The sequence below is a fragment of the Schistocerca serialis genome, chromosome 3 (assembly GCF_023864345.2).
Source record: "Schistocerca serialis cubense isolate TAMUIC-IGC-003099 chromosome 3, iqSchSeri2.2, whole genome shotgun sequence".
In the NCBI taxonomy this organism is placed as follows: domain Eukaryota; kingdom Metazoa; phylum Arthropoda; class Insecta; order Orthoptera; family Acrididae; genus Schistocerca; species Schistocerca serialis.
Window position 1 is genome coordinate 535,269,702 of NC_064640.1, and position 23,122 is coordinate 535,292,823.

The following is a 23,122-nucleotide window of genomic DNA, read 5'->3' on the forward strand; positions in this document are numbered from 1 at the left end:
GTCAGACATAGTTATGACGGGTCGACGTAGCGAGCACGTTATTATGAATGTCTTTATACAGGGTGTTACAAAAAGGTACGGCCAAACTTTCAGGAAACATTCCTCACACACAAAGAAAGAAAATATTTTATGTGGACATGTGTCCGGAAACGCTTACTTTCCGTGTTAGAGCTCATTTTATTACTTCTCTTCAAATCACATTAATCATGGAATGGAACCACACAGCAACAGAATGTACCAGCATGACTTCAAACACTTTGTTACAGGAAATGTTCAAAATGTCCTCCGTTAGCTAGGATACTTGCATCCAACCTCCGTCGCATGGAATCCCTGATGCGCTGATGCAGCCCTGGAGAATGGCGTATTGTACCACAGCCGTCCACAATACGAGCACGAAGAGTCTCTACATTTGGTACCGGGGTTGCGTAGGCAAGAGCTTTCAAATGCCCCCATAAATGAAAGTCAAGAGGGTTGAGGTCAGGAGAGCGTGGAGGTCATGGAATTGGTCTGCCTCTACCAATCCATCGGTCAATGAAACTGTTGTTGAGAAGCGTACGAACACATCGACTGAAATGTGCAGGAGCTCCATCGTGCATGAACCACATGTTGTGTCGTACTTGTAAAGGCACATGTTCTAGCAGCACAGGTAGAGTATCCCGTGTGAAATCATGATAACGTGCTCCATTGAGCGTAGGTGGAAGATCATGGGGCCCAATCAAGACATCACCAACCATGCCTGCCCAAACGTTCACAGAAAATCTGTGTTGATGACGTGATTGCACAGTTGCGTGTGGATTCTCGTCAGCCCACACATGTTGATTGTGAAAATTTACAATTTGATCACGTTGGAATGAAGCCTCATCCGTAAAGATAACATTTGCACTGAAATGAGGATTGACACATTGTTGGATGAACCATTCGCAGAAGTGTACCCGTGGAGGCCAATCAGCTGCTGATAATGCCTGCACACGCTGTACATGGTACGGAAACAACTAGTTCTCCCGTAGCACTCTCCATACAGTGACGTGGTCAACGTTACCTTGTACAGTAGCAACTTCTCTGACGCTGACATTAGGGTTATCGTCAACTGCACGAAGAATTGCCTCGTCCATTGCAGGTGTCCTCGTCGTTCTAGGTCTTCCCCTGTCGCGAGTCATAGGCTGGAATGTTCCGTGCTCCCTAAGACGCCTATCAATTGCTTCGAACGTCTTCCTGTCGGGACACCTTCGTTCTGGAAATCTGTTTCGATACAAACGTATCGCGCCACGGCTATTGCCCCGTGCTAATCCACACATCAAATGGGCATCTGCGAACTCCGCATTTGTAAACATTGCACTGACTGCAAAACCACGTTCGTGATGAACACTAAACTGTTGATGCTACGTACTGATGTGCTTGATGCTAGTACTGTAGAGCAATGAGTCGCATGTCAACACAAGCACCGAAATCAACATTACCTTCCTTCAATTGGGCCAACTGGCGGTGAATCGAGGAAGTACAGTACATACTGATGAAACTAAAATGAGCTCTAACATGGAAATTAAGCGTTTCCGGACACATGTCCACATAACATCTTTTCTTTATTTGTGTGTGAGGAATGTTTCCTGAAAGTTTAGCCGTACCTTTTTGTAACACCCTGTAGAAACAAAGTGGTGATGGTTAATAACTCGTGGTTTGCGTGTTTCTGTACCTCATGGACTCAATACCCGCAATAATCCTGAAAAATACCAAGCGAGACCCTCAGCCGAGGATACAATCCTCATAAACACCTTATAATTGCACGAATTATTTCTCACATTTCACCTTTTTCGATTTACATTGACGGACCTTATTGGGCCACCGGCTTAGTAGAGCACTTACAGAAATGGTAAAACTGAGCCTGTGTAAATTTTACGTAACAGTTTTGAGAGTTTTAACAGCATGAAATAAACGATTACATAGATGTATTCGCCATGCCTTCTGACTTCGAAACCACCGTGCTTGTAAGGGTTAAGTTTGCATCGAATTGTCAAAGTAATTAGCTTTAGCATAACGTTTACAGAAGTCACTTTTTTCATTACCCTCACGAGAAGGATTACATTAATAATGTTAACAAAATAGACGACTGTGCTGTTGGCGTAATAGCCGAATCAACAGAGACCAAAATAGGCCGAATATCGGGAATAGTTCATGTACGGTGATAGGAGAAATTGCCACGAACAACATACTAGCAACCCTGACTCGTGAGGGATGAGTGTGCGCCGGCGGAGGTGGCCGAGCGGTTCTAGGCGCTACAGTCTGGAACTGCGCGACCGCTACGGTCGCAGGTTCGAATCCTGTCTGGGACATGGATGTGTGTGATGTCCTTAGGTTAGTTAGGTTTAAGTAGTTCTAAGTAGTAGGGGACTGATGACTTCGGAAGTTAAGTCCCATAGTGCTCAGAGCCATTTGAACCACTTTTGATGGGTGTGCGGGTGGAGTTGCATTTGAAGCTCACATTTGTACTTGTCATGAGGTACTCGAAAACCGTGACCTCCAGCAAAAACGTACAAGATTTAACTACAAAAAAGGTCCTCTTGATTTTTTTCTGTGGGATTAACAATTCGCTCGAAGTGAGCGAGAGAATATGAAAATCTCACCAGTGGATTTTGAGGGCCAGCTGTATCGTTGCAGGTTGAATAAAACGAAAGTGGTTGGGGGACTTGAATCTCCATGAATAAGTATGTATGTGTGTATGGAGGGATGCACTGATGAATGGAAGGGAAGAGGCGATGTGGGTGGAAGTATTACTTACCTAACGAAGGGGTCGGGGGTCAAAAAGCAGCGTAGCTCATGACGGGTGAATGAATACTCATGCATTAGACACCCAGTATTTGAGAATCAGAGCACTTATTGAGTTTCAATAAACTTTACACATAATTTTAAACCGTTGCGAGACTTTTTCTCGCTAATAACCACCACAAAATATTTTATCGCTTACTACATTTTCCCTGTTCATGCAGTAAATCTGCCGCATGAAGCATAACGGTTTAATTTATTACTTCCTTACTACTAACTGCATTCGCGACACATTTTGCAGACAGTATTCAAATAAGCCACTGAATGTACCATCAAAATTATGACACATAGTTCGAGTGATATGACATCATAAACATGAGATGTGTGAAGAACTGCCACATCATGCAAGACTTCTAAATTTATTACTTCGTTGCAACACTTTGCGCAGACGGTACACACATAAGCCACTGAATGTGCCAACAAAATATATCACTGTAATGCACGTAGTTCAGGAGATATGAGGTCAAATACTGAATTTCGTGAAAAACCGCAGCATCGTGTATGACGTTTTACTGCATTACTTCTTTACTACTTACTCTATTCACAACACGTTTCAGAAATTGTAGCAACATATGGTAGTGGATATTCTTGCCAAATTATATTACTGTACAGCACATAGCTCAGGAGATACGACGTCTTAAACATTGAGTGTGTGAAAATGAAACTGCAGGGCGAAATTCGCCAGCTATACAGGTGTACAAATATGTGTGTAACGTGTTAAATATATGTGTAATATATTTGACATGTAGGTATACGGGCAAAGCCATGGGTAGAAAGCTCATCCTAAACCTCTGGAAAGAATTCAGCTAAATTTGATACACATTTTTATGATCTGGAAAGAAATATTATGGAGGTAAGAACCACCAGCTTCCTACTGAGGTGATTGTGATAACGCGGAGAGAGAAGGGAGAGGAAGAGATGAACAGACAGAGGGGGCTAACAAGGGAACCTCCCCATCGCACCCCCCTCAGATTTAGTTTTAAGTTGGCACAGTGGATAGGCCTTGAAAAACTCAACACAGATGAATCGAGAAAACAGGAAGAAGTTGTGTGGAACTACGAAAAAAAAGCAATATATACAAACTGAGTAGTCCATTCGAAAGATAAGCAACATCAAGGATGATGTGAGCTCAGGAGCGCCGTGGTCCCGTGGTTACCGTTAGTAGCTGCGAAACAAGAGGTCGTTGGTTCAAGTCTTCCCTCGAGTGAAAAGTTTAATTTTTTATTTTCAGACAGTTATCAAAGTTCAGGCACTCACACATAATCAACTTCGCTCTCCAAAATTCCAGGACATGTGCAGATTTACTTGGACATATGCAGGATTTGACGGTCTACACACGGAAAAATTTGAAAACGTTAAAAACATATGTTTTGACAGAGCACAGGGAAAACTGTGCGACTGTAAAACTGTTGCATTCATTTGTTGCAGTTTATGTGACAAACTCTTATGTTTTCATCTATTTTTTGGGAGTGATTATCACATCCACAAGAAAACCTAAATCGGACAAGGTAGAAGAATCTTTTTACCCATTCGCCAAGTGTGCAAGTTAGGTGCATCGATAACATATTCCTGTCATGTGACGCACATGCCGTCACCAGTGTCGCATAGAATATATCAGACCTGTTTTCCTGTGGAGGAATCGGTTGACCTATGACCTTGCGATCAAATGCTTTCGGTTCCCATTGGAGAGGCACGTCCTTTCGTCTACTAATCGCACAGTTTTGCGGTGCGGTCGCAAAACACAGAAACTAAACTTATTACAGTGAACAGAGACGTCAATGAACGAACGGAGAGATCATAACTTTGCGAAAATAAAGAAAGAAAACTTTTCTGTCGAGGGAGGACTTGAACCAAGGACCTCTCGGTCCCCAGCTGCTTACGCTAACCACAGGACCACGGCGCTCCTGAGCTCAGACGCTCCTTGATGTTGTTTATCTTGCGCATGGACTACTCAGTTTGTATATTTTGCTTATTTTTTTCATAGTTCCACACAACTTCTTCCTGTTTTCTCGATTCATCTCTGTTCAGTTTTTCAAGGCCTATCCACTGCGCCAACTTATAACTGAATCTGAGGGGGGTGCGATGGGGAGGTTCCCTTGTAAGAACGAGATAGACACAGACAGGAGGTGGAGGAGACGGACAGGGAGAGGGGGATGGGAAATGGGCAGAGAGAGGGGAGTGAAGGAGGTGGATAGAGAAAGAAAAGATGAGTATATGGACAGAGAGAGGAGGAAGGAGGGGGTGGACAGAGAAAGGAAAGGGGAGGAGATGAAGAGGGAGAGAGAGAGGTGGAAGGAGGAGTTGGACAGAGAGAAGGGGAAGAGGAGATGCACAAAGAGAGCAGACGAGGAAATGGACCAAGAGGAGGGGAAGAGGAGATGGAATTCGAGGGGACAGGAGGAGATGGACAGAGGGGTAAGGAGCAGATGGACAGAGGGGGAGAAACACTTGGACAAAGTGGGGGAGGGAGGAGGAGGAGATGGCAGAAAGAAGAGCAGGAGGAGATAGCGAGTGGGTGGGATGGAGGAGGTGGACAGAGAGAGGGATGGATGAGATGGACAGAGAGGTGGTGAAGGGGGTGGTAGACAGAGAGAGTCGGAGAGAGCAGATGGTCTAATTAAAGGCTGGAATAAATACGTACAGGGACTACGCCGGGTACTCAGCTAGTTTTATTATAAACAGAAAGAAAGGATTACTTACGATTCTTTCTCAAACATTCCCAGACAGATTCGCCTCGTTGGATGAGGGTTGACAACTGGAGCCGCAGCTGCTGCTGGCGGCGTGGGTGGCGGGGGCTGTGGTCGCGGGGGCGGCTTTGGTGGCCTCGGTCTTGGCGGAGCCGGTGGGGGTGGTCGAGGACTACCCGGCCGCTGCATTCCGGGCCCCAACACGATGGCCGCTACCAGAGCCTGCGGCACACCACGTACTCGCTGTTCCACACCAGCTCTCAAAACATCTGCTTCAGCTTGGTTTCTGACAGGTTCAGTCGCTACTCGTCGACACTACACGGTGCTTAGACGTTTCCGTGCATTGTCTGATGGTCTGTAATTTACTTCGGTAATGGTTCAGCATAATAAATTTGTGCTGTCTAACCCAACAGTAATGAAACATAACCATCAACGTATAAAACCTTAGTTGAAGGTGACAATATAGAATAAGGTACTAAATCATATGCTTTGTACGAAGAAGTGAACTTGGTTTTGGGAACTACAGTGTCCGCAGTTTACAATCGCAAAAGACATTGGCTGTCTTCATTTCAGTTTCAAAGGTCTGAAGTGGAATGATCATATGAAATTAATTGTTGGTAAGGCGGGTACCAGGTTGAGATTCATTGAGAGAGTCTTTAGAAAATGTAGTCCATCAACAAAGGAGGTGGCTTACAAAACACTCGTTCGACCTATACTTGAGTATTGCTCATCAGTGTGGGATCCGTACCAGATCGGGTTGACGGAGGAGATAGAGAAGGTCCAAAGAAGAGCGGCGCGTTTCGTCACAGGGTTATTTGGTAACCGTGATAGCGTTACGGAGACGTTTAACAAACTCAAGTGGCAGACTCTGCAAGAGAGGCGCTCTGCATCGCGGTGTAGCTTGCTCGCCAGGTTTCGAGAGGGTGCGTTTCTGGATGAGGTATCGAATATATTGCTTCCCCCTACTTATACCTCCAGAGGAGATCACGAATGTAAAATTAGAGAGATTAGAGCGCGCACAGAGGCTTTCAGACAGTCGTTCTTCCCGCGAACCATACGCGACTGGAATAGGAAAGGGAGGTAATGACAGTGGCACGTAAAGAGCCATCCGCCACACACCGATGGGTGGCTTGCGGAGTATAAATGTAGATGTAGATGTAGATGAACCTGTAAAGTGTTGCTATCCTGTGCACACATATGACAGATGCCTTGTGGAACTGTTTGCTGTTGTACCTACCAATCCAATAAATACGCAAAGATCCACAGTAGCCTACTTGACGTCTGTTTTACACAGGTGACTGGAGCGAACTAGAGTATTACGATCACAAGAGCTGTGGAATGCCGAAATACTGTGCCAAGACCTCCCTCCCCCTACACTGTCGATAGAGCCTAGTAAAAGTCGTCTACCAGTCGACTAACTACCTGCAAGCAGCATATGACATGGTAGCTTTGAAATATACGCTTTCTGCTGCTCAAACTTTTCGGCGCCAAAGCCGAGCAATGACTCAACAGTACAATTACCTCAGCATGCATTCTTTGTTTCTATGAGGGATCCATTGAATGTGTTTGGTGATAAACTGGATAATAATAGTATAATTAAAATGTACTGTAAGCAAAAAATAAACACATATTGAAGGAAATCGTATCCACAATCCTAAATTCAAGGTGAATGTATGTTGGCATATCCAACATGAATATTGTTTGTGTTTTCACGCTTTTAAAGAGGTGTAATAGTCAATAGAAACAAGACGCACTGAACTAGCAACATAGATCACAAATTGTGTAATCGAACCGGAAAGGGCCTTTCCGCCTATTTGCGCGCAGTGCGTTGCATTTATTTATGTTCAGGTTCTGCCACCAGACCCAAGTACTGATTCTTACCGGGTTCCTCGTGCATGTAGCATTTAATTTCGGTTCTTACAACTTTCGCACGTGCAACAGCTTTATGCGCAATTCGCTTCACTGTGCTTCAGACATCATCCATCAGGCGAATTATACGTATCTTCAGTAGCAAAAGCCCTGTTACACTCGTATATAGCACACGAAAGCTGCCTTCGCTCGTCATGATTTCGTCGAATTAAGAATGACGGATTCCCTACTATCTACTACAATATCCTTAATCCAGTCACAAAGTTGATCCCATATTCAAAATGGTTCAAATGGCTCTAAGCACTATGGGACTTAACATCTGTGGTCATCAGTCCCCTAGAACTTAGAACTACTTAAACCTAACTAACCTAAGGACATCACACACATCCATGCCCGAGGCAGGATTCGAACCTGCGACCGTAGCAGTCGCGCGGTTCCGGACTGAGCGCCTTAACCGCTAGACCACCGCGGCCGGCTGATCCCGTATTCGTATGTTCATATTTTATTCACTAGTCTACGGCGCGGGACTGTATACGATGCATTCTGGAATTCATGGAACACAGCAGAATATAGGGACACATTATCTACTGCCTACTGACTTCTCATGTTACTCAGTGGTGTGTCTTATGCAAAACTCATGCCCTTACCATAACGATGACAAGACTTGTGCGAATTCACAACATGACTGGAGACCTTGTGGTCTGATCTCAATTGGCAGCCAATATCCTTTGACAAACTGCAACAGATCGAAGTATTATGATCCACTGTCTTCGATGAGGATCTCCAACACATACTCGTATATGATTGTGCCTCAGCACAGAAAAAAACCATCTTACTCTAGGTGTTTGACTTTGACTTCATTATTACATGTGTTGTGAAAAATGAAATAAAATTAAAGAATGCTCGTTTACAGCAGAATCATATGTTTAGGGCGTTCATTTACCATTTTATACTATTGAGAGCCCATCACACTCTATAGTAAGTGACGGAAGCGTTAAGATATCATGGCTCGCGCTACGTACGAGAGAATATCTACCAGAACGCTTCGAAATTAGTTGCCTTTTCTGTCGTGCGCTGAAAGTAAGACAGAACCAAGTTTGATGATAATCAAAGCACAAAATAGCCGTTAAATATATTTTTAAATATCTTTTCTTTTTTAATTGAAAGAATGTGACGACTTAGAATTAGGCGTCATACTACATGATTTGTGTGAAGAGAAAAATTTGTTTTTGGGAACAACAGTGAACAAAATTTACAATCACAGTTCATATTGCCTTGTATTCATTATAGTAACAAAGTTTTGTAAATTTACGAAGTGTTCCCATACGACAATCACCTAGAAAGTACTATTTTCTGTTACACTTACCAAATGAAAAAAAGGAAAAAACACTTAGAGATCCATAGCAGCCAACTAGTTTTCAGCCACTAAATGTGACTGCACTATTACGAGCACAAGAACTGCGGAATGCCGGAAGACCACCCCAAGACAACCCCTGCTCTCCCAGTACAGAGCCTCATATAGGTATCTACCGAGCCCCAAATTATCGGAAAGGAGTTTATGACACAGTGGTTCTGAAATACAAACTTCCTTCTGCTTAGGGCTTTTGTCGTCAAAGCCGCCCAGTTAGTGAACAATACAAATTGCCTCAACCCGCACTCTTTCTTATTATGAGTATCCCCTGGAACATGTCTGGTGATAAACACCAGACAGAATTGTGAGGAGCCTTTTCACCTATTTATGCCCAACGTGTTCCATTTATTCATGATGAGGTTCTACCACGAGTCGCAAGTGTCGACCCTTTGCAGGTCCACATGCATTTCTGTATAATTTTCGGGTTTAGAGACTTCACTATGTGCAACAGCTTCATCCGCGATCAGCCTCATTGTGTTTCAGACATTACCCATCAGACAATGTATGCGTATCTTCAACAAAAATGGTTCAAATGGCTCTGAGCACTATGGGACTTAACATCTTATGTCATCAGTCCCCTAGAACTTACAACTACTTAAACCTAACTAACCTAAGGACATCACACACATCCATGCCCGAGGCAGGATTCGAACCTGCGACCGTAGCAGTCCCGCGGTTCCGGACTGAAGCGCCTAGAACCGCACGGCCAACGCCGCCGGCTATCTTCAACAGTAACAACCCTATTACACTTGCCGAAATCTGCTTTCACATGTGATAACTTCGTCCCTTAAAGAAACAACGTGTTATGCAGTGGTTATAATGTTTTGTCTCATCCGTTTATCATTAGTGGTAATAGTACACCGAAAATACTTTCACGTGTGACGTTTTTGTCGTGTCGAGAACAATGCATTGAATCCCATCTGCTACGTTGTCTTGCTTCCAATCGCCAAACTATCCCGATATTCTGCGAGTTTACATTATATACAGTACCCTGTCTTCCCATGTTACCAAATGGACTCTCATAAATAAGCGTCAAGCCCCTGACTATAGCAAATACGTGTACAACATGGTAGGAGAATGTCTGGTCTGGTCTCGATTAGTGTTTGAGGTGGAATTGGCATACCAGTTCGATTCTACACAGAGTACGTGAAAGAACTGCCCCCCCCCCCTTTTAACAGCCGTGTACCGCAATTCTCTAGAGGAACGGAAGGTTCCAAATAATTTGAAAAGAACACAGGTAGTTCCAGTTTTCAAGAAGGGTCGTCGAGCAGATGCGCAAAACTATAGGCCTATATCTCTGACATCGATATGTTGTAGAATTTTAGAACATGTTTTTGCTCGCGTATCATGTCATTTCTGGAAACCCAGAATCTACTCTGTAGGAATCAACATGGAATCCGGAAACAGCGATCCTGTGAGACCCAACTCGCGTTATTTGTTCACGAGACCCAAAAAATATTAGATACAAGCTCCCAGGTAGATGCCATTTTCCTTGACTTCCGGAAGGAGTTCGATACAGTTCCGCACTGTCGCCTGATAAACAAAGTAAGAGCCTACGGAAAATCAGACCAGCTGTGTGGCTGTATTTAAGAGTTTTTAGCAAACAGAACACAGCATGTTGTTCTCAATGGAGAGACGTCTACAGACGTTAAAGTAACCTCTGGCGTGCCACAGGGGAGTGTTATCGGACCATTGCTTTTCACAATATATATAAATGACCTAGTAGATAGTATCGGAAGTTCCATGCGGCTTTTCGCGGATGATGCTGTAGTATACAGAGAAGTTGCAGCACTAGAAAATTGCAGCGAAATGCAGGAAGATCTGCAGCGGATAGGCATTTGGTGCAGGGAGTGTCAACTGACCCTTAACATAGACAAATGTAATGTGTTGCAAATACATAGAAAGAAGGATCCTTTATTGTATGATTACATGGTAGCAGAACAAATACTGGTAGCAGTTACTTCTGTAAAATATCTGGGAGTTTGCGTATGGAACGATTTGAAGTGGAATGATCATATAAAATTAATTGTTGGTAAGGTGGGTGCCAGGTTGAGATTCATTGGGAGAGTCCTTAGAAAATGTAGTCCATCAGCAAAGGAGGTGCCTTACAAAACACTCGTTCGACCTATACTTGAGTATTGCTCATCAGTGTGGGATCTGTACCAGGTCGGGTTGACAGAGGAGATAGAGAAGATCCAAAGAAGAGCGGCGCCTTTCGTCGCAGGGTTATTTGGTAAGCGTGATAGCATTACGGAGATGTTTAGCAAACTCAAGTGGCAGACTCTGCAAGAGAGGCGCTCTGCATCGGAGTGTAGCTTGCTGTCCAGGTTCCGAGAGGGTGCCTTTCTGAATGATGTATCGAATATATTGCTTCCCCCTACTTATATCTCCAGAGGAGATCACGAATGTAAAATCGAAAAGATTCGAGCGCGCACGGAGGCTTTCCGGCAGTAGTTCTCCCCGCGAACTATACGCGACTGGAACAGGAAAGGGAGGAAATGACAGTGGCACGTAAAGTTCCCTCCGCCACACACCGTTGGGTGGCTTGCGGAGTATAAATGCAGATGTAGATGAAGAAGACGGAAGTATATTATATTGAGATCTCAGGTAAATTGCTGATAACAGCTTGGCATAGCATAGCATAGTTATTACAGTATTTTGTCTATAGGAGACTGTATGAGATAATGAAATTGATATCTAGCACTATCTCAGTAGAGGTGTTTGACCCTGAGATTATTAGTGCATACAGTACGAAAATTGAGCCAAATGGGAAGCATGTGTGATTCCTGTAGATTGTAGAACCATTGCCTCAAAGTGTTTATTTTTCATTTACATCCGAATTTCATACATTATGAAGGGCACCTCGCTTATTACGAAAGTATTAAGTCATACAATGCATTTAAGATGTCCTCAGTACGACTTCTTCCGACCTCCCCCCCCCCCCCTCCACAATGGCCTGGGTCAGTTCGTTGGTCTTTGGCCATGTTGTGTGTTTATAAATCTAGTATTTGGAGCATTACAATTGAAAGTTTGAGTATGCGTTGGGAGTTTGCGTATGGAACGATTTGAAGTGGAATGATCATATAAAATTAATTGTTGGTAAGGTGGGTGCCAGGTTGAGATTCATTGGGAGAGTCCTTAGAAAATGTAGTCCATCAGCAAAGGAGGTGCCTTACAAAACACTCGTTCGACCAATACTTGAGTATTGCTCATCAGTGTGGGATCTGTACCAGGTCGAGTTGACAGAGGAGATAGAGAAGATCCAAAGAAGAGCGGCGCCTTTCGTCGCAGAGTTATTTGGTAAGCGTGACAGCGATAGTTGATTATGGAAAGGAAAGGAAATACATTCTGTAAACATTGTAGAGAGGCTTGGGACCATAGTTACGATCGTTAAACGCCAGACTTCCTCTAAAGTTCGTTTTCGTACATACACTACTGGCCATTAAAATTGCTACAACGAAGATGACGTGCTACAGACGCGAAATTTAGCCGACAGGAAGAAGATGCTGTGATATGCAAATGGTTAGCTTTTCAGAGCATTCACACAAGGTTGGCGCCGGTGGCGACACCTACAACGTGCTGACATGGGGAAAGTTTCCAACCGATTTCTCATACACAAAGAGCAGTTGACCGGCGTTGCCTGGTGAAACGTTGTTGTGATACCGCGTGTAAGGAGGAGAAATGCGTACCATCACGTTTCCGACGTTGATAAAGGTCGGATTGTAGCCTATCGTGATTGCGGTTTATCGTACCGCGACATTGCTGCTCGCGTTGGTCGAGATCCAATGACTCTTAGCAGAATTTGGAATCGGTGGACTCAGGAGGGTAATACGGAACGCCGTGCTGGATCCCAACGGCCTCGTATCACTAGCAGTCGAGATGATAGGCATCTTATCCGCATGGCTGTAACGGATCGCGCAGCCACGTCTCGATCCCTGAGTCAACAGATGGGGACGTATGCAAGACAACAACCATCTGCACGAACATTTCAACGACGTTTGCAGCAGCATGGCCTATCAGCTCGGAGACAATGGGTGCGGTTATCCTTGCTGCTGCAGCACAGACAGGAGCACCTGCGATGGTGTACTCAACGACGAACCTCGGTGTACGAATGACAAAACGTCATTTTTTCGGATGAACCCAGGTTCTTTTTACAGCATCATGATGGTCGCAAACGTGTTTGGCGACATCGCGGTGAACGCACATTGGAAGCGTGTATTCGTCATCGCCATACTGGCGTATCACCCGGCGTGATGGTATGGGGTGCCATTGGTTACACGTCTCGGCAACGCCCTGTTCGCATTGACGGCACTTTGAACAGTGGACGTTACATTTCAGATGTGTTACGACTCGTGGCTCTACCCTTCATTCGATCCCTGCGAAACCCTACATTTCAGCAGGATAATGCACGACCGCATGTTGCAGGTCCTGTACGGGCCTTTCTGGATACAGAAAATGTTCGACTGCTGCCCTGGCCAGCACATTCTGCAGATCTCTCACCAACTGAAGACGTCTGGTCAATGGTGGCCGAGCAACTAGCTCGTCACAATACGCCAGTCACTACTCTTGATGAACTGTGGTATCGTGTTGAAGCTGCATGGGCAGTTGTACCTGTACACGCCATCCAAGCTCTGTTTGACTCAATGCCCAGGCGTATCAAGGCTGCTATTACGGCCAGAGGTGGTTGTTCTGGGTACTGATTTGTCAGGATCTATGCACCGAAATTGTGTGAAAATGTAATCACATGTCAGTTCTAGCATAATATATTTGTCCAATGAATACTCGTTTATCATCTGCATTTCTTCTTGGTGTAGCAATTTTAATGGCCAGTAGTGTAATATCATTTACGCCTAAAAAGAAGTGTCAGTTGCCTGCTTCGCATGTTTTCTTTAGCCACTTGTGTTTGTATACGTATAGAACAATTCAGATAAGCAGTTAGAATAAGTGGACTTAATTTAAGAATCCACTTAGTAACGTTACCCGTATTTAAGCGAGCTAATCGGCCGCCCAGTATTGTTGCGAGATGAGATAAATTTGTTGTACAGCTGTAAGCTAGCGGACCCAGGTCTCAGCGCGCACCTTGGCGGTTCCGGCTTGCGGTGGGTGGCCGGTACGAGCGAGTCCAGGTACAAAGACTAGCTGCGTCGCCGGAAAGGGGGAAAACCCCGAGGCTGGGGATATGGAGGGGTTTTACTGTCATTGCCTTTATGCAGAATATGCTCCAGGAAATGGGGGAGTGTCAGATAATCTTAAAAATAGCTAAGTTACAGCTAATTGAGATTCGACAATAACTAACATCAAATATTAGTACAAATCTGAATACATCCGCGATGTCAGATAAATGAAGCGCATCCAATGACACAACAGTATTTAAATCTCTTCAAAACTTCAAAAATTCGTATTTCACAGGGAATAAACATTTACACAACGAACTTCTGAATTAACAACTTTTAATCGTTTCATGTGATTTCAACAAACGGTATCTTAGATGATAACATTGCACTATCGCTATCTTCCCTGAAAGCTACATATCTGTGTCTATTTTATTTTTTAATTTACGACGTCTTTTATACCTTTTTTACTATGCAAAAGTTTATCAGAACATAGCAGTCTCCACATTTACACAAGTGAACACAGCATCAGTACTTCATATTTCGTCATACTACAGTTTTTATTTAATAACAGTTCATTATTTTGCCAACAACTTTACTTGAATGTTGACTGCAAGTGGTATTAAAAAAAAGTTGTTGTTGTGGTCTTCAGTCCTGAGACTGGTTTGATGTAGCTCTCCATGCTACTCTATCCTGTGCAAGTTTCTTCATCTCCCAGTACTAACTGCAAACTGCTTAGTGTATTCATCTCTTGGTCTCCCGCTGCGATTTTTACCCTCCACGCTGCCCTCCACTACTAAATTGGTGATCCCTTGATGCCTCAGAACATGTCCTACCAACCGATCCCTTCTTCTAGTGTAGGTGTGCCACAAATTTATCTTCTCTCTACTTCTATTCAATACCTCCTCGCCGGCAGTAGTGGCCGAGCGGTTCTAGGCTCTAGAGACTGGAACCGCGCAACCGCTACGGTCGCAGGTTTGAATCCTGCCTCGGGCATGGATGTGTGTGATGTCCTTAGGTTAGTGGGGTTTAAGCAGTTCTAAGTTCTAGGGGAGTGATGACCTCAGAAGCTAAGTCCCATAGTGCTCAGAGCCATTTGAACCATTTGAATACCTCCTCATTAGTTACGTGATCTACCCATCTAATCATCAGCATTCTTCTGTAGCACCACATTTCGAAAGCTTCTATTCCCTTCTTGTCCAAACTATTTATCGTCCATGTTTCACTTCCATACATGGCTACACCCCATACAAATACTTTCAGAAACGACATCCTGACATTTAAATATATACTCGATGTTAACAAATTTCTCTTCTTCAGAAACGCTTTCCTTGTCATTGCCAGTCTACATTTTATACCCTCCCTACTTCGACCATCATCAGTTATTTTGCTCCCCAAATAGTAAAACTCCTTTACTACTTTAAGTGTCTCATTTCCTAATCTAATTCCTTCAGCATCACCCGACTCAATTCGACTACATTCCATTATCCTCGTTTTGCTTTTGTTGATGTTCATCTTATATCCTCGTTTCAAGACACTATCCATTCCGTTGAACTGCTCTTCCAAGTCCTTTGCTGTCTCCGATAAAATTACAATGTCATCGGCGGACCTCAAAGATTTTAATACCTACTCCGAATTTTTCTTTTGTTTCCTTTACTGCTTGCTCAATATACAGATGGAATAACATCGGGGAAAGGCTACAACCCTGTCTCACTCCCTTCCCAACCACTGCTTCCTTTTCATGCCCCTCGACTCTTATAACTGCCATCTGGTTTCTGTACAAATTCTGAATAGCCTTTCCCTGTATTTTACCCCTGCCACTTTCAGAACTTGAAAGACAGTATTCCAATAAACATTGTCAAAAGCTTTCTCTAAGTCTACAAATGCTAGAAACTCTCCCAAGGCTGTTAGTAGTTCTAATGGAATGTTGTCTACTCCCGGGGCCTTGTTTCTTCTGTTACCCAAGATTTTCCACTAGCCCTCATCTTTTTGCCTACTTGATCCTTTGCTGCCTTCGCTTCTTCAGCCCTCAAAGCTACCCATTCTTCTTCTTCTGTATTTCTTTCCCCCATTCCTGTCAATCGTTCACTTATGCTCTCCCTGAAATTCCGTACACCCTCTGGTTTAGTCAGTTTATCCAGGTCCCATCTCCTTAAATTCCCACCTTTTTGCAGTTTCTTCAGTTTTAATCTACACTTCATAACCAATAGATTGTGGTCAGAGTCAACATCTGCCCCTGGAAATGTCTTACAATTTAAAACCTGGTTCCTAAATCTGATACCTTCTAGTATCTCCAGGCTTCTTCCAGGTATACAACTTTCTTTCATGATTCTGGAACCAAGTGTTAGCTATGATTAAGTTATGCTCTGTGCAAAATTCTGCCAGGCGGCTTCCTCTTTCATTTCTTACCCCCAATCCATATTCACCTACTACGTTTCCTTCTCTTCCTTTTCTTAATATCGAATTCCAGTCCCCCATGACTATTACATTTTCGTCTCTCTTCCCTATCTGAATAATTTTTTTTTATCTCATCATACATGTAATCAATTTCTTCGTCATCTGCAGAGCTAGTTGGCACACAAACTTGTACTACTGTAGTAGGCGTGGACTTCGTGTCTATCTTGGCCACAATTATGCGTTCACTATGCTGTTTGTAGTAGCTTACCCGCACTCCTATTTTCTTATTCATTATGAAACCTACTCCTGCATTACCCCTATTTGATTTTGTATTTACAACCCTGTATTCACCTGACCAAAAGTCTTGTTCCTCCTGCCACCGAACTTCTCTAATTCCCTCTATATCTAACTTTAACCTATCCATTCCATTTCCCTTTTTAAATTTTCTAACCTACCTGCCCGATTAAGGGATCTGACATTCCATGCTCCGATCCGTAGAACGACAGTTTTCTTTCTGCTGATAACGACGTCCTCTTGAGTAGTCCCCGCCCGGAGATCCGAATGGGGGACTATTTTACCTCCGGAATATTGTACCCAAGAGGACGCCATCGTCATTTACCCATACAGTAAAGCTGCATGCCCTCGGGAAAAATTACGGCTGTAGTTTCCCCTTGCTTTCAGCCGTTCGCAGTACCAGCACAGCAAGGCCGTTTTGTTTAGTGTTACAAGGCCAGATCAGTCAATCATCCAGACTGTTGCCCCTGCAACTACTGAAAAGGCTGCTGCCCCTCTTCAGCAACCACACGTTTGTCTGGCCTCTCAACAGATACTCCTCCGTTGTGGTTGCACCTACGGTAGGGCTATCTGTATCGGTGGGGCACGCTAGCCTCCCCACCAACAGCAAGTTTCATAGTCATGGGGGGATTAAAAAAACTGAACTAATTAAAAGTGATCAATCACATATGTTAACGGACACCACAGTTAAAAATAGAACAAAAAGTCCCTTTTGACAGGCAGGCCTAAAGAATTGTTTGAACCCTATTTAACGAAATCTGCTGCCATTTTACGTGAGCGGATTTGCACAAGTGCACGGGCTTACATATTTGTGAACTAACCTTTACTTATATTTATTGTGAATGTTCTGAGTGTGACTGAATATTTATAACATATCTGTATTTAAATATTGTTGTAATATATTAGTTTATTATGGGAAAGTGGTCATGTTGATACAGATCATGTCTTAAGAGCTTAAGAACGATGTATTTTTGGTGGGAACTGCCTTCAGACAATGGAGAAGTGGGCAGCAGTGGAACACTATGGAAGTAAGGTGGTGGCTGGATCTTGTCGAGTGGAGAGCTCAAAGGAGCGATTCTAAATATTTTGTTGGTGATTTCTGGAACGAGGCAAACCAGCCTGTAACATGTGCGATTTAGTCATATGGGTGATTGTTTGTGGGGGGTGAAAGGCCGCTACAATGCTCTAACTTTTGAAGGGACTTAATATTTCGAAAGGGCTGAATGCGCTCCAGAACAGGACTCTTATTTCCTCTCGATTTACGGAACTGAGAGTAGACAGAGGATGAGTTACTATTCTTTGCATCGTGTTTATTAATTTGTGGATCACCATGTTGAGCTCTGAACTATTTTGAGCTGGTGAATCTTTCGTGTATTGTGATCACGAAATTGACTTAGTTCTCGTGAGTCTCTGATGACTATTTAGTTTGGGGATTTTGTTACCATTCTCGTTCGCTGTCAACGTAACTTTACCTCATTTGATAAGGATATTTTCTATCTGCATTTTAACTGAATAACATAGGACCATTTCCCATTTATTTGAGATGTCCTTTCTTGGATAAACATTATTCATCACAATTATTTGTCGTCTACATCAATTATAGACATTAGAAGAAACCCCTTGTTATTAAATTACTTATTTAACTTTTATTGTGTATTTCTTTGTATTTTATTAATTCGCAATTCGAGCCAGTGCATAGACTGTTTGACTACAGGATCACAGCTACAGTTTATTATTTGCAGCGTTTTAGCAGCAGGGCATGAAAGCTGACATACACGGCTCGACCCTATAACTACATCGAGTTGATCTTTTTAAACAGAGCCGTGCATAGCCCCTCTAGATAAAGTACGAGTAACCACAGATAAAGACGCAACTGGTTTGCTTGTAGGGACTGCTGTTTAGAAAAGCACCTACTCTAGCAATAACCGTTAGGTATCGTCGAAACAGTTACGTTTCAGGCACCACAAATTAATAGCCCTCTTCCAATAGATTACAGTTGCAGAACCGCATTTCATACTGCTCGTTTCTTATGTTTTTGCCTGTTTAGTATTTTATTTTAGCTAACATGTGTTTTGTACAGTTACATGTTTGGTCAGTTTTTGTGCCTAGGATGAAATGTTGACTGCCTGCATTGCGTGATATTTCAGTCACATGTATTTTGTACAGTTCGGTTGTGTGTTTCTAGTGTAGAAAATGATGCTTTGTCTTCTTCCTCCCTAATTTTATGGGTGGTAATGTGAAGCATTACTGAACAATTTCTAAAAAGATGATGATATTCAATCTTTGTACTACGAGTTAGACAGCCTCAAGTAGACTTGAGATCAAAATAGTTTGTGTGTGTGTGTGTGTGTGTGTGCGTGACGCATTATCGTCTTTCCCCTAATTTGGAGCATGGTGAGGTGCAGCATTACTGAAAAATTCCTAAAAAAATTGACCGTAGTTTTTTCTTTGTACCACGAGTAAGATAGCCTCCGAAAAGCGTAAGACTGCAGTAGCCTGTGTTTGTCTGTGTGTATGTGTGTGTGTGTGTGTGTGTGTGTGTGTTTGTGTTTGTGTGAGTGTGGTTTGATGACTAAGCTTACATGCTTTAGACGTGGAAGTACTGCTTCACATAATTGTTTTATAATTGCTATGGAACATGACATAAAAAATTCAAATCATTTGAACATAGTGCCAATTTATGCAAATTAGGCGAAGCTTATGTATTTTCATAAATAATTGAATAATTTTGGACAAGACGCAGTCTTGGACTGTAATGTAAGAAGGATTCTGCAAAGTACATACATCTGGACTAGTTCCGCCATCTCGAATTTATTACGTTTTTACATTTATTACATTTTTCGCCACCACCATCTATATTTTTTAATTTTTTCACAAACGTTATCTTGTTTTTATTTTTTTTTTTTTAATTTTCCGCCAGTGCCATCTTGGACTTCTCGGTGACTGCAGTGATGACTAGCAATTGACGCACGAAGTGTTGGCCAAAATCCCCATAGCCATACCGCTAGTGGACTAACCAACTTGGTCAAATACATTGTCGTGTCAGTCACAGGAAGAAATATGTTGGAGTGTTATCAAGAAACTAGGGTCGTGTCAAAGTCAGACTGCGGAAACGTTTCGTTGTGCATAATCTATGACCACAATACCATACAAAATGTTCCTCATCAGTACTGTTGAGCCACTTATGTCCAAAGCTAAAACGTACATTCTTGTCCACTATCGGATGTTGTACCCTAAAAATAAAGGAATTGTGACCTCATTCCAACGAAAATCTTGCAGCAACCTGCAGAAGCATTACGTCATCAAATATTGTATGTCAAAAATTTCATGGAGGTGATACATGTCCAGCCACATATATATGCACCATCCAAAGATTCTGAGAGAGAGAATAGTGTGTAGAAGTCGTGTAGACTAGACAGCAGACAACAGAGAACCTGTTCTTTATTATAAGTCAGAAGCCAATATATATGTATTCACTTTTCAAGAAGTAAAAACTATTATCTCTCGACAACATGCATGAATAAATTTCTTCTCTTTCCGTCACTAATCACAAAACGTTTGATCCTTAGACTACTAGTTTCTGTAAGCAAAGAGCATCCTCAGATCTGTTTTATAACTTATCCTAATGGAAGGAGATCAGCTATGTCAATATAAAAGGAACTATACCCTCTTACGCATTAAGAGAGTTGCAAAATCACAACAAGCCTAGGTCAGTATAGCTAGGTAGTTATTTAGGGCCCATTCATTCCATTGCCTTACACATACGTTAATAAATAAGCTAAGAGTATTTTTACTATGTTAGGACATGTTATAAAACGAATCTGAAGTTGGTTATCGCTGACAAAAACCGGTAGTCAAAGGACGAAACTTTTGTGAGCATTGATGGAAATAAATGAAATTTATTCTACACTTTCTGTATCACTGTTTTAATCAGCGACCATATCGCAGCTTGCGAAACATGTATGAGACAGTTAACTACAACTAACACACAGAAATCTTCGGTGAATATACATACTATTCATCCATGACCATCCACATGGACTTACACAGGTCTATAAGGATGACTTCCTTGGTGCTGCTTGTAGTCATTCACCTCAAACCATCATTACACTGAGACCATTTTCGTAGAGAGAAGCAAGAGAGAGGCATGATGATTATAATCTAATGCCCCATCAATTATGAGGTCATTATAGGAGGAGAACAAGCTCAGGTAAGACAAGGATAAGGAAGGGATCGGCTATGTCAATATCAAAGGAACCATCCTCTCTTATGCATCAAGACAACTGCGAAAACCACAACAAGCCTGTATCAATATAGCCAGGCAGTTATTAGGTCCCCACTCATTCCGATACATTACTCATAGGTTAAATATAAATCTGAATAACTTAAAAACGTCGTTTACATTATATCCTCACACAGGAAGCTCAGATTTCCTTTACCTTCCCTACATTAGGACAACTATTTAAAAAAGTATTATTCTGTGTTTTTATGTAAACATAAAAACCATGTTTGGAGCTATACAGTAAAGGTCTTGATGGATATGTTATCAAGAATTTTTCGATGAGTATAAACTGATTTAGAATTCAACAACTGATTGTTCTCCTACTTTCCGAAATAACAAGTGTAACAACGGAAACTGGTTTCAACTGGAAAACCAGTAGAAGAAATTGCTAAAATTTTGAGTACTGTCCTACAAAGACTTAGAAAGCAATGCTACCATATATTCCACCAGAAAAGCAACTGGGCTTTGTCGTCATAGTCTGACTTCGCTGTTAGACACAGGCTCATTCCTGAATTTCTCACTTATCAAACTCTACTTTCTTATAGCATGTAGGAAACAACACATCGAAATTTGTACATAACAGTCATTTAAATTTACACAAGTTTAGGTTAAAACGAGACAGGTTGGTGAAATATGTAAGTGACAATGTGATTCTTATATTAGTTTGGTATGTAAACAATTTCTGTAAAGCTTTTTTACTGTTAATATTGGAAATCGCTATAATCACAGCTCCTCAGAACTGGCAATGGAATTATAGTAACGAATTCTACAAAGTGAAAAATTGCTAGGTTTCCTTCAGAAATCAGTTGTCTGTTTTAAGTATTTGGTAAGCTTGAGCAATATAAGTTGGATGAAGAAATTTCAAATTGCTGGGTTTGTTATATTGAGAGGAAAGAATTATAGAGTCACAATGAGATCTCAGTGTGCAAGATATCAGTATTAACTGATTCTTCCATCTTTTCCTGGTAGCAGAACTTAATAGTTACAGATGAAAAGCACAGAATTGTAAATGTCCTACTGTATAGCGTGGAACAACTACATCTTTGTGCTTTTCGTTTATAACTGCAATGTATTCATTATTGCTGAAAAATGCCTCAAAATACATTCATAAAAACGAAAAAATAATTTTAATGTGATCTTATGAGCTACCATTACGAATCAATGACTAAAATTATATTCTACAAACGAGAAAATTAAAACATGTTATGTCCTTTTTATTGTTTATGTGAGGGCAACAAATCCTCTTTGTCAAGAACTGTTACTGGTTGAGACATACAAGATTACATTCTTCTGGGAACCTAAAATGAAAATGAATTATAATATATAAAATAAAGCCTTCTATTTTTGATATGAAATAAACCATCACCATTTTTCAGCACTTTACTGATATTTAGAGGGGTGAAGTATTCGAGAGAACAACAAAGCTGTTGATGTCGCTTCATACGCTCCCATATGACAAGAATACGATTCCAGTACGTATCTCGTGCACAGACTGGAAGGTGTTCATAGAATCGAATGATCACTGGCCGCACAATAAATATATAAAAAATAAATTCGGTTGGATCAAATACGTGATCGTTTCATGAACGTGTGGACGATTCCATGCGCTGTTGATGAACTGATATTTATTTCGTTAACAGCCAAGGCACTCTGACGCTTTTTTTTTTAAGTCGCAAATTTTTTCTATCATAAGCACACATACGGCAATTGACTTACGACTATTTTCTGTTGTACTTACCAAGAGAGTAAATATACGAAGATCCATAGGCCCTCTAAGTCGTTTGCTCTATCCCGTTGTTATACGCAGGCGACTGAAGTGAACTGAATGTTACGAGCACAAGGTCTGTGGAATGTCGGCAGACTGCCCCAGGACTTCACCCATTCCCCCTCCCACTACGCTGATGACAAAGACTCGTATAGGCCTGCGACCGACTGCCTGATTACTGGCAAGCAGTATATGACTCAGTAGCTTTGAGATGCAAACTTCCTTCCGCTCAGACCTTTCGACGTCAAAACAGAGCAGTGAATCAACAGTACTGATTGCCCCACAATTCAATCTTCGTTGCTCTGAGTAACCCATGGAATGAATTTCGTGATAATCTTTACAACAGGAGATTAAAAACGTATTATAAACAAAATATGAACTCCCTTTATAGGAATTTGAATCAATAATCCTAAATTCAGGGCTAAATTATTGTTCCACACTTAGCATTATCATTATACAGGGTGAGTCACCTAACATTACCGCTTGATA

At 42.1% G+C, this 23,122-nt stretch overlaps 1 protein-coding gene across 1 annotated transcript in view; it reads right to left on the bottom strand.

Annotated features, from left to right (window-relative positions):
* LOC126469535 (uncharacterized proline-rich protein-like) overlaps positions 1-22,732 on the bottom strand; it is a 120,788-nt gene extending 98,056 nt beyond the window's left edge. The window contains exons 1-2 of the mRNA XM_050096654.1: positions 22,607-22,732; positions 5,518-5,726 (exon numbers count right to left, since the gene is read on the bottom strand). Of these exons, the coding sequence (XP_049952611.1) occupies positions 5,518-5,726; positions 22,607-22,633 (236 nt within the window). The 5' untranslated portion in view covers positions 22,634-22,732. The remainder of the gene's footprint in view (positions 1-5,517; positions 5,727-22,606) is intronic.
* Between the last annotated feature and the right edge of the window lie 390 nt (positions 22,733-23,122).